Raw genomic sequence first — 12,534 nt, 5'->3', positions numbered from 1 at the left:
AACCACTGTAAGACTCTTATACCACCATACTTCAGCATTTCTGCTCGAATATCATCTACTCCTGCTGCCTTTCCACATTTCAAGCCTTTGATGGCTTTTTCTACTTCAAGTATAGATATGTATTCCTGACTGCATGCCTGGTCAGTGTTTTTTATCACTGTGCTGTCATCACTGCTTGTTTCATTTAGCAGTTTTTCAAAGTAATTACTCCATACTTCAAGGATATCTTTTTCTCCTGTTTTCATTTCACCTTTATCATCTCTAATTCCTTTCACAGCACTCTTTCCTCCATTCCTAAGCTTCTTCAACAACCTCCAGAATATTTTGCCACCTTCTTGATATTTATTTTCTATATTCTTGCCAAAGTCCTCCCATGACTTTTGTTTAGCTAGTTTTACACACTGTTTAGCTTTCTTACATTTGTCTCTGTATTCTGTAAGAGTAAAAGCTGACTTATTTGCCAGGAACTTTTGATATGCTTTCTTCTTTTCCTTCACTGCCTCTTTAACTTCCTGTGTCCACCAGGGAGTTCTGATTTTTTTATCTTTGCACACAACCTCACCACATGCCTCTCTGGCAGAATCAATCAATGTTTCCTTCAGAGTTTGCCACTGAATCTCCAAGGTTTGATTCCTGTTCTCAAAATCTTTCATTTTCTTTTCAATAATATTTCTGTATTTTAGTCTACAGTTTACACATGAGAGCTGCTCAACTTTTATTCGCTTTAAAACTTTCTTACATGTTATTCTTTTCAATATGAAATTCAATTTTATCCTGCTCAAGACTAAATAGTGATCACTTCCAATTTCAAATCCTCTGTACACTCTGGTGTCCTGCACCAGGGAGAAAACATCACTATCAACAATAACATAGTCAATGAGACTTTTCTTATTCCTAGCCTCTTCTCTCCATGTGAATTTGTGCACATTTTTATGTTGGAACATGGTGTTAGTAATAACCAGTCCATGTCCTGAGCAGAAATCCAACAGATATTTGCCATTATTATTAGCTTTGCTCTTTTCTCCAAATTTTCCCAAAATATTTTTGTATGTCTCACAATCATTTCCTACTCTACTATTTAGATCCCCAACAAGGACCAACTTTTCCTTTTTCATTGTGTCAGTTGCTTTTTCTAAAGCCTCAAAAAATTCCTCCACTTCTACCTTAGTAGAACCTTCTGTGGGACCATAGGCACAAATAAGTCTCATTGTCCAGTTCCCCATTCTCATATTTGCCCACATTACTCTACTTGAGACTGACTGCCATTCAAGAAGATTAGCCTCGTATTTTGTGTTGAATACTATGGCTACTCCTTCTTTTCCTTGATTGTTATTGCCTGAATATAACATTTTGTATTTATTGCTCAGAAAGATCTCACCAGTTTTGGTCTTTTTTGTTTCAGTCACCCCTATTATGTCGATCTGGTACTTATCTAATTCCTCAGCTAGCTCCATTTCTTTGCCATTCAGGCTTCTTACGTTGATAGTACCGATCTTTAACTCTGGTGATGTTGAGTTGGGGTTTGTTTTCAGATTTGTTCCAGTAGCTGACTTTTCGCTGTTCGCCCTGGTTCCCTGGCGAAAACAACGGGGGCCTTGTTTAACCGGGCGACGCCCCAGCCGGCATGAAATTTTGTCATGTTGTACCATCATTTTTTATTTTGGTTTAACCAATAAGAATACAATTTGGTCGGCTAAATCCCAAATTGCCAGCCCATCCTCGTTCGTTCAGTATCAAAGTAGATACCCAACAGGGTGCACCACGAGAAGGTGAGGATTGGACATTAGGTCAGAAGCCCTGGTCGGTTCTCCGCATTCCTTTAAAGGCTATGTGGAGGTCTCCTCTCAGTTATACAGCTTTGACCCTTAAGCACCCCTGACAGTATTATCATATTAAAAATGAAGATAGTAGTGACATTCAAAAATGTGTAAGCAGATCTAAAGTGAAAAAATGCACATTTTACAGGAGCATTTTTTATCATGCATTTTTGCAAAATGTACATGAAATTGCATACATATATGCATGTGTGAAGTTTAGCAGAACTAAGCATGACCATTTCTGGTTATGTATAATATTAGTGTTAATGTATTAGAAAAGAAGTTTCAGTTAACAGACACAGAGGCTTGCTAGAAAAATTGAACTATAAAGTTTTGTAAAATAAGTGCTTACAAAATTTCGTAGTTCAGTTTTTCTGACAATGAGAGAATCTCATTATTTTGAGTATAAAAGTTCTAGAATTATCATTAATGTATTCCTGTTGAAGATAGTATAAAGTTTTGAACTCTGTATTTCTAATCTGTTTATCATATATAATCAAAATTCAAGATTTTTTACTTATTCAAGATATCCTAGGGTACTTTGGCAGAAAGAATACGAGCAGGAGGTGCAGGTATTCCAGCATTTTTCACGCCAACAGCATACGGTACTCTTGTTCATGAGGGAGGTGCCCCTGTTAAATATAATCCCGATGGTAGTGTTGCTCTTGCAAGTGAAGCAAAGGAAGTGAGTATTTTGTTTGTTGATTAGTGTTTATTTTAAACTGAATAAGAAGTTGAGTTCATGTTTGGTTTATAACACATTTTTAATTCATAATAAATATGCTGCTTTCTGTTATTGTAATTTCAAGCATCATAAACCTACATGTCCTCCATATTTGACAATTACAACGGTTTCAGCTCTTCGTAGTATATGCTTACACAGAGTTAAGATATAACACAGCTGAATTCTTTTATAAAAGTATTACAATGGCTGCTCAACAATAAATATAAAAGAAACAAATGCTAGGTCTAGTCACGATAATCTGCAACATTACCGGCATTGCTCAAATAATTAATTGATGTAATTGTAATCATTAAAGATTATAATTCTAAAGAGAATCACAGAAATATCTCTTATATCTTCACACATATGCAAAATTACTTGCTGCTTCAATAACATAGATATTAGTGAAGATAAAAATATAGTACTTAATAATAAAAATATAGTAGTAGAAACCCCACCAATATACCAAATAGTGACTGTGAAAAGCCTAACCAGAAGTTTAAAGGAGGGGACAGAATAATCAGTTTTTTTTTTTTTTTTCATATATAAATGATAAAGAATTTTATCGGAACCTAAGTTTAAAACGAGTAGTTGAATATGTTGATTAATTTTAATGGTATTTAATGAGAACACAGACTAATAAGAAAATAACTATTTATTAACCATATGGAAAGGTTTATGTGTTTGTCACACATGTTAATTGGATTTTAACTGTATAGATGCGAACACAGATTGATAAGAAAATAACTATTTATTGACTTAATTGCTAATATTTCGCTGGTATCATCATCTTCAGAGCACACAAACAAAGTTTGTTACAGTAGTGGGACAACTACAATCTGGTATAACAATGGGATTAGTTTGAACGGTTGTAATGTACAACACAAAGACTAAAGTCCTAATTAGGTGCCATCTATGTTGGAGGGTGGGGGTGGACAGAGAAAGCAGGTATTAATTTAGTCTTAAGATGACTGTCTTCCAAATCTTTGGCAAATTTATACAGCCATACTTGTTGAGGTTTGGAGTATGTTTCAATGCTTCTGTTGAGTCCAGGAACAACCTCTCTGACTTATAAAAGTTTCTCTGCAGCACTTTTGTTTTTTTCCAATCGATCCTGTGTGTAGGGGTATCTAAAGAATGGTCTACTAGACCTGAAGCCATAGCGATAGTGCTGGATGTATTTTTTATGTTCACTGAGGCGGATGTCCACAGTTCTTCCTGTCTGTCCATCAGTAGTAAGCTCGATCACACGAACAGGGCACTTCATAGACTGGTGGATATGATAAAGGAGAGATTTTGTCTTTGAGTGAACAGATGAGAGTTGCCAATTTCACATGCAGTTTAAATATGGTGCGTAGTTGGTGTTTATTAAGCACTAGATATCTTTTCAGATGTGCCTTTAATGTATGGGATGGTGACAGTTTGGTTGTAGTCGTCTGTGGTAGATTGTGGGGGGGGGGATTACTGGGGAGCATTTAGTATTTTGTTTATCCTATAGGGATTATAGCCATTGGCCAAGAAGATGTGATGCAAGTGTGTAAGTTCAGCAGTGAGAGCAATGTCATTGGAACAAATTGCTCTAGCCCTGTGGGTTAGTGTTTTTAGGTTACCATATTGTTGAGATGTGTGATTGTTTGTGTAAATATCTCCCTGTATGTGTGGGTTTTCTATAAACCGAGAATGATAAGGAACCATCTGGAAGACGTGATTAGTGTATCCAGGAAGGGCAGTCATTAGCTTCCAGTTATATTGTAAAGTGGATTTTTGGGTGTTGGTTATTTAAATGGCTAAGAATGTATCCAATGTGTCTGGGCCATGTGGGCAAATAGCAAGCACATCATCAATATAGCATAGCTAAAGCCTTGGCTATATTGATGGCTGTATTGATAGCTAGCTTTTCCAAGTGTTCAATGTAGAAGTTGGTTAAGGGGGAGAGGGGAGGCAGCCCATTGCTATCCCATCCAATTGTTTGTATATTTTCCCTTTCCATGTAACATACCCTGCCTGTACTGTGAATTTAAATAGTTGAAATATATCGGGGAATATATACAACTGTTTTTGTGCTCTGAAGATGCTGGATAGAATACTAGTGAAATATCAGCAATAAGTTAATGATTATTTTCTTATCAGTCTATGTTCTCATATATACTGTTAAAATTAATCAACATGTACGATGAACACATAAGCCTTCCCACATGTTTGCATAGTTAAATATATCTTCAGTAGTATGGATAGAGAGGACCACCATAACACAGTTGTTGAGAGATGGAACTGTGGTTTTTGATTTACAGAGAATGGAAGGCGGGTTGAAGAATGCCAGTTTGCTGAACAGGCCTCAGTGCCAAACCAATCAACTGCCCTGGAAATGTCAAGATATAGATCAAGAAATGTCATAGATTTGTGAACCTTTCCTTGGTGCATGTGCAGAGGTGAGTGGGTTTATATAGGCTAGGAAATCTGTCTCGAATCAAGTAACGGAACTGATACTAGGGGGTCTCCAAACAATGATGAAATTAATTGTTGATAACCTCCATTGCTGTAGAGAGGACTGAAGTTGAGGGCAGTGGATTGATAATTTGATGGCAGACTTTTTTATCTCCCCTTTTTTGAAATGGGCCGAATATAGACTTGCTTCCATGCTGTGAAGCAGCTGCTAACTAGAGTATAAAAGAGGGTAGAGACAATACAATTCCTGGAAGTTGCAAAAGAAGGTGGTGAGTAAAAGGGTAAGAAGTAAGTTTTTTGCATGGAGAGTGGTAGGAGCATGGAATACATTGCTTGAGAAGGTAATGAATGTGCAGACTGGGTGATTTTAAGGAGTGGTATGATAAACTTTACATTCACTAGTGTTGACCTCCTGCGATGAGTCAATGCCAGTTTAATGAATAATGTATATGGGGAAGAAAAAAGTCTTGTGAATTTTATTTAAAATATAAAGGTATAATCCTCATATTTAGTATACAGCATCTTTTGATTAAAAAAAAAAACTGAAGGTTTGACCATCCTCTTCCACCAGATCTGGGAACACAGACTTTTGTGTTGGATTTTGTTCTGGTTATAACATAAAGCATTATAAGGCTCTGATTGCTTCTCTACGTTAGAGGGACTTAAACCAAATTCTTGTGAATTTTATCTTAAAATAATTAAATAAATATAAATTTTGTATATAGGTTTCTCATAGCTTCTCTGCAGCATAGTTGCATGGACATCTCAGTGTTTGTCTTCACAGTTAAAAGACCTGCTTTGAATTTCATGTGAGGTGCAAGGAACCATTATAAGAGTTTTTTTTCTCCTTACAACTTATGTTTTACATTCTCCAGATTAGGCATACTAGCCTATTCTGGATTCCAAATCAGTCTTGCAGGTTTTATCTAAACAAAATAAGCTCTGCCCTCCAAAGTTGGTACTTCTTGTATCATAAAATTATAAAACTTAAAGCATCATAAGGTATTTGTTGTCCTTCCCCCAGCCAAAGGATTTAAATCGGTCATGCAAGTTTTACCTGAATTTGTATATAGCTTTGCATATAGGTTTCTCTTACCATAACTTAAAGCATTAAGGATTTTGTTGACTCCTCTTACAACTTTAGGTCCTAACCGATTATTCAGATTTTATCAAAATGATAAAAGGTAGGAGTTTCTGACACATAAAAATCATTTGTGTATGAGTAAATAAATATGTTTTTAACTGTTGTTTTTAATACTTCATAGATTTTTTTTTATTGTAAGAAATTTTACCAAGGACTACTCACAACAGAACTGTATTCTGCACTGTTGTTTCCATCAGCTAAGATGATATGAACTTACCACATGCCTCCTTGATTTTGTAAGAAAGACATCAGACTTATCTTTAATATCTTGGATACCAACAAGCATTATAATATCCTCCCTATTTGTGCTCAAAATTTATGCTGTAGAATTAAAACTTATATTGTCTTTTCGATTTTTTCATACTTGTCTGGCATATACCCTATAGCATGGAAGCAAGCCTATATTCATACTCATCCAAAAAAAAAAAAAAAAGATGATAGAAGTTATCCCTGAGATTATCCTCTCATTGCTCTTACTTCATTCTCTCAAACTCATGAATAAGAGCATCAGTAGACATCACCAGAGCTTTACCAATTAGTGATCAACAATAGTAATTCCACCACTTTGACAGCAGATCTCCTGGTCAGCATTATCAACATTATCAAACCTTTTGCCACAAGCCAAGGAGGAGAAAGGTTTGGAGAAACTCGTGTAGTTGCTTTTGAAGTCATTTATTCCAGTCTGGAATAAAGACCTACTTACCAAACTACATCTTATAAAACTTGCCTTCCACCCTTGCAAATGGATCACCAATCTAGTCATTCACTAGGCTTCACAGAGAATTTTTTTCTCTTCGGATGTACCCATCTTTGATGGAATACCCCAGGATTCCATACTTCATCCCCACTCTTCCTTGTTTCCATAAATGACTTCCAATTCTCTCCATAATTTTGCTGACGTGCCATCCCTTTTCTTCATTTGACACACCCTGTAGTATGCAGATTATTCAAGCCTCAAGATTTTCCCTAACCACCTGTCTTAAACACCATTCTGTTTATCATTCTGTACTGGTACAATCACAACACAACCTACTAAATGTTAATACTTCCAAAATATAATCCTTTTGAGACAGTCTCTCTTCACTTTCTCCCTACCTTTTACTAACACTCAAGTCTCCTGTCTTTTATTCTATTCAGTATCTATATAGTTATTAACCGTGAATACCAAATCTGCACTACTTTAGAATACTGTCATGTTTAGTGCTGTCCAGATGAAAGCAATTAAGAAATGGCTTCTCTCTCTCTGACTCACTTCACTCACTTTCTCATAAATGTTCTGTTTCTGTCATGCCTTTTTATAGGTATTTTCATAGCTATGTTCTGCCAAATTGGTTACTATTATTTCTCCTCTCTCCTCACCTCTCCTCACTTAATTAAGGACTCCCTGGAGTAGCCCGTAGTAATAATAATAATTAATATCCATACACAGCTCAGTTTCAAACATACTGAACTGATTTCTCATCCTCATCTTTCCTCTCTCTCACATTTGAAACAGCTTTCTTGCACCATTTTCCCCAGGACAAGGGACTACAACTTCCAACTCTTTAAGGATGCAACAAATTCCATCTTTCTTTGAACATTTGTCTACACACATGGCACAATTACTTTTGTCCTCTCTTTGTATGTGGGTTGATACTAAGTGATATTAAATCTGATATTTGTATAGGAGAGTGGATTATTCTCTTAAATCTTGCTTGTGAGAAATAATAGTTGCAACAAATTTTGTGGGCACATCAGAAATAAAATATGCACATAGTCAGTAAGAATTAAGTATTATTATTAACATCTGACTTCCATAGAGTCAAAGACTCATTATGGGAAGTACACACTATCGCACACAATGCTCATTCAACCATGCCTTATTCATTGTGTTAATGTTCACAACGCACTCAGGCAATGCATTACACTTACCAACCACTCTCCATGCAAAGAACCTGCTCTTCATTCCTCTGCTCACACCCTCCTTATAGTTTTCAGCAGTGGCCTCTTGTTCTACACCTCCTCTCCCATTCTGTGAAAAATCTCTTCCATGTCAACCTGATAACAACCACTGACTAGCTTATATGTTTCAATCATGTTCCCCCTCCTCCTATTCATGAGGCTTGGCAATTTACATTCTCTCAATCTGTCCATGTACTCCACATTCCAAAGGCCACTGACCACCTTTGTGAATCTTCTCTGGACCCATTCTTACATATCCTCATTGCCATGAAAACCTGGTGACCAAATCTGTGCACAATCCATATGAGGCCTGATCAAGGCTTTTACAGGTCTTCACAATTTGTGCAATGTGGTCCTGAATTTCAGCTCTTGTTGATCACCTCTAGGTGGTCAACAAGAGCTGAAATTTGTTCCTAGATCTCTCATCTCCTCTATCTCCATTAAAGTTTCCCTACAAAATGTATACTTTGCATCCCATCCTTGCTTACCGAATTTCAAAACCTTACACTTTGCAGCATTGAACTTATAATCCATTTACCTGCCTATTCATGCAATCTATTCAAGTCCTCATGTTAGGCCATAACATCTGCTTGAGTCTGCATTGTTCGCCCCAATTTTGCATAATCTGCAAACAGTTGCATATCACTTAAACCCATCCCAATATCATTATTATACAAATTGAACAACAGTGGTCTCAAAACTGACCCCTGTGGCACACCACAGATTGTTTATACCCAGAAAATGTATAAACAGTTCAAGTTGTTTATACATTTCTTCATCAAACATCCTCACACTACACTGCATCATAACCATTGCTGCCATTTCCCTCTTTCGTGTCTACCTTATGTGGACATAATTCCCTTGCTATTAACTGCAGCACTCTCCCTTAGAAGTCGAAGTGACTTCATGCACAAATTTTGTTTGCTTACACTTGGATAAAGGATGAAACCAAGAATATAATTTCTTGGCATGTTTAATTTATAGTATAACTAGAATCATATACTTTAACCTAATAAATGCTGAAAAAACTTTCAGCATTTATCTCTAATCCAGAGTATTTTAGTAATAAGGTGTAATACCTTTTGGCTACTTGTACATGGAAATATGCCTTCTGCATTACTTCAACCTTGGTATCACTTCTGGGTCTGGCTCCCACTGATGAGACCTCAATAAAAGTCGAAACCAGTCTGGGTAGTGGCCCTTCCCATAATGCATAGCATTATTCATGTCCGTAAGGATGTGTTTTGCATTATGGGATACTAAAGGCAATTGATGTGAAGTGATTTGCCTATACATACAAGCAGTCCAGTCATGAAGTGACATCACATGCAAACTTTGTTTGCTTACACTTGGATCAAGGATCAAACCAAGAATATAATTTCTTGGCATCAAAAAAACTTTCAACATGGATCTGAGAAGTCAGTTAGAAATGAGTTGTTGTTTTCTGTTTCCTCTGAGTGAACAGTTAGCATTAGTTGGAGAACCATATTAAAAAACAAAGAGACATTTTTAATATTCAAGAATGTGTAAGCAGAAGTAATCTAAGGTGGTATGGTCAACTGAACAGAAAAGGAGGTGAAAAAGTATTAAACTAAATGTTTGAAGCAAAGAAAAATGCTCAGAAGACTGTTGTAGTAGTGGTTGTTCAATAAAGTTAGTTCTTCAGAAGATCAAAATATATTTTTTAAAATTACATTTAAATTAAATTCTTTAATATATGTACATATATATTAAAAATACTATAGTGAACCTTGCACAATAACTTTGTTCTAGTGAATTTGTGTGTGTGTTGTGTGTGTGTGGGTGTAGGGAGTGTGAGTGTTCCCCACTTTCACAGGAAATAAATACCTAACAAATGATTAGCATTCTGTTAGATAACTACAGCTTCTTGAACTTATCTCACACCAGACTTTAGCCGATCTTGTCACTCCCCTCCTCAGAACACATTAATTGGTCCTTAATTACAACAGGAGGAAAATGGATATGAGGTTGAAGATGTGGTTGCAGCATCACAAGGTGATGGAATGCATAAAGGTTAGGATGAGACAGGGAGAAATGGAAATCAGTCAGGATCAGGGAAATGGAATTGGACAGCGAAAGGTGTGGTATAACAGCTAGAATAAAGAATGTCAGTGCTGGTAGAATGGCCTCAAAGACACAGGGATTGTTATGTTTGTACACAAACATAAGGAGTATTCAAAACAAAAGAGCTGAGTTTGTTGCATTGATTGAGTCATTATGCCGAAAGATAATTGGAATAAGTGAAACTTGGTTGTCTGAGGAGGATGTGATGTTGGAGATAGAAATGGAAGGATAGAATCCTTCCATTTCTATCTCCAACATTCCAATCATTCCTCTCCAGTCATTCCTGTTAATGATTGGAGAGGAATTGTGTCCACAAACTGTGGAAGTTGATACTGCATGCACAGATTTTGAATCTGTGTCGTGTAAAGTTGAAATTAACAGGCTAGTATATCTGATAGGATGCTGTTATAGGGTAGGGAATGGAGAGAATATTTTGTGAAATGTTTAGGCAAATTGGCTGGCCATGTAAAAAAGAAGATGAACCTGATGGGAGACTTTAATTACAGGAATATAGAATGGAAGGAGGAGATAGTGTATGGGAGCAAGGTAAGTGAGTTTTTGTTGAATTGTGTGAGATGTGACAAACAACTAGAGGCTTTAATGTTTTGGATTTGGTGATAACTTCACAAGATGTAGTTGTTAATGAGATGTTGACACTGCTGCCGATTGGCGAGAGTGATCTTGAGGTGCTTCTATGGGAAGTGGTGAAGTGAAACAAGAAAAGGTTACTGCCAAAAATGGATATATGTGGAAGTATAAAGCAGGTGATTATAGGAAGCTGTAGTCAGCATCAGTACATTGGGGAAATGAACTGAGTGGAAAAGATGTTGACAATGCATGGAAATTCATAAGGCAGTATCCGACACAGGCAATGCATAACTGCATACCAAGTGTTAAGCGAATAAATAGAGTAGGAGAGAAATGGATGAACAGTGAAATCAAGTGAGCTGTGCTGGAAAAGAAAAGGCTATGGATGAGGTACAAGACAGTTGGTGGTGATCAGATCCTTGTGTAAAGTGCAGGCTAGAAAGGTGACAGGCATGATAAAGAAAGAAAAGATGCAGTATGAGAAGAGATTGGCTGGTCAGGTTAACTCAAGGGAATTTTTCTACTATGTGGCAAGCAAGAGAAAGAATAATTATGCAGGTTGACCTTGGTGGATAGTCATGGCAGCAGATAACAGTTGCAAAGGATAGTGGAATTATTGAACAAGCACTTTATCAGTGTATATCATACTGGTGTAAATTATGCACTGCAATATATAGGCAAGTATTTAGGAGAATTGGAAGTGTATCAGGTGTTGATTGGATTAGATGTTAATAAGGCTGTGGAATGTTCACCATAGTTGACTATGCCGTGGACCTGATTATTTAATGAAAGTCTTCTATTGGGTATTGTTCCTAAGGAGTGGAAAGAATGCAAAATAGTACTACTCCACAAGCATGGTTCTAGGACAGAAGTTTCGAATTATAAATTATTCTGTCTAACTGCAGTTGTAGTCAAGATGTTGGAGAGATTGGTTAGGAATAGAATACAAGATTGGGTTGATGGACATAGTGTGTTTTATGATGGTCAGCATGGATATGTAAAGGATAGGTCTTGTTTTAGCAGTTTACTTGTATTTTATGATAGGATAACAAGTGTGTTAGATAAGAGAGAATCATATGCAGTGATATTCTGGGACTTTGCAAAAGCATTTTTGATAGTTTACCACGTGATAAGTTGGTGTACGAGCTGCAGAGGATGGGAATAGATGATATATTGATTAGATGGATAGGAGATTGGCTCTCTGAATGATACCAGCAGGTTGTGTATGATGGAGCAGTGTCTCAAAAAAGGAGGGTAACCAGGCGTTCTCGATTCCCCAAGAGTTCTTGGGCTGTTGCTATTTAACTTGTTTATAAACAATATATCATGCAGACTAAGTGGGGATCTTCATTTGTTTGCTCATGATGCAAAGTTAGACAGAATTATAAGTAGCACTGCTGATGTTAATTCCCTTCAGGAAGATTTGAATAGACTTTTGACTTCGATAGTTCTTTATTGTTCAATAGTTCTTCTTCGATAGTTCGATAGTTCACTTATTGATATTAAAATTGTAGTTTTAATATCAATAAATGCAAGGTGGTTGCATTTTATATAAAATAAAAATTTACATTTAACATCTATAGATGCTCTATGGTCACTTCCACACCTCACTGGGTTTTGGGAATGATGCCTTCTGCTAGAAGAAGTGGTAGAGTCACAGATGTCCTTTCTACACAGAGTAAGTAAGACAAACATCCATGCCCATGGCCGGATTCAAACCCACAGCCTCTTGGCTGGAAAGCGGATATGCTAACCATTCGCCCAACAAAGATTGCATTTTGGAGTGCAGA

At 36.6% G+C, this 12,534-nt stretch overlaps 1 protein-coding gene across 1 annotated transcript in view; it reads left to right on the top strand.

The window, feature by feature from the left end:
- Positions 1–12,534, top strand: part of SCOT (Succinyl-CoA:3-ketoacid CoA transferase) — a 210,706-nt gene that overhangs the window by 53,210 nt on the left and 144,962 nt on the right. Inside the window, exon 5 of the mRNA XM_090408800.1 lies at positions 2,353–2,502. Within this exon, the coding sequence (XP_090264926.1) occupies positions 2,353–2,502 (150 nt within the window). The remainder of the gene's footprint in view (positions 1–2,352; positions 2,503–12,534) is intronic.

This window comes from Typopeltis vanoorti, chromosome 19 (genome assembly GCF_054136105.1).
Source record: "Typopeltis vanoorti isolate ZY-2024b chromosome 19, IOZ_Tvanoo_1.0, whole genome shotgun sequence".
Classification (NCBI taxonomy): Eukaryota; Metazoa; Arthropoda; class Arachnida; order Uropygi; family Thelyphonidae; genus Typopeltis; species Typopeltis vanoorti.
The sequence above is the reverse complement of the archived record's forward strand: the minus strand, read 5'-3'. Positions and strand labels throughout refer to the sequence as shown.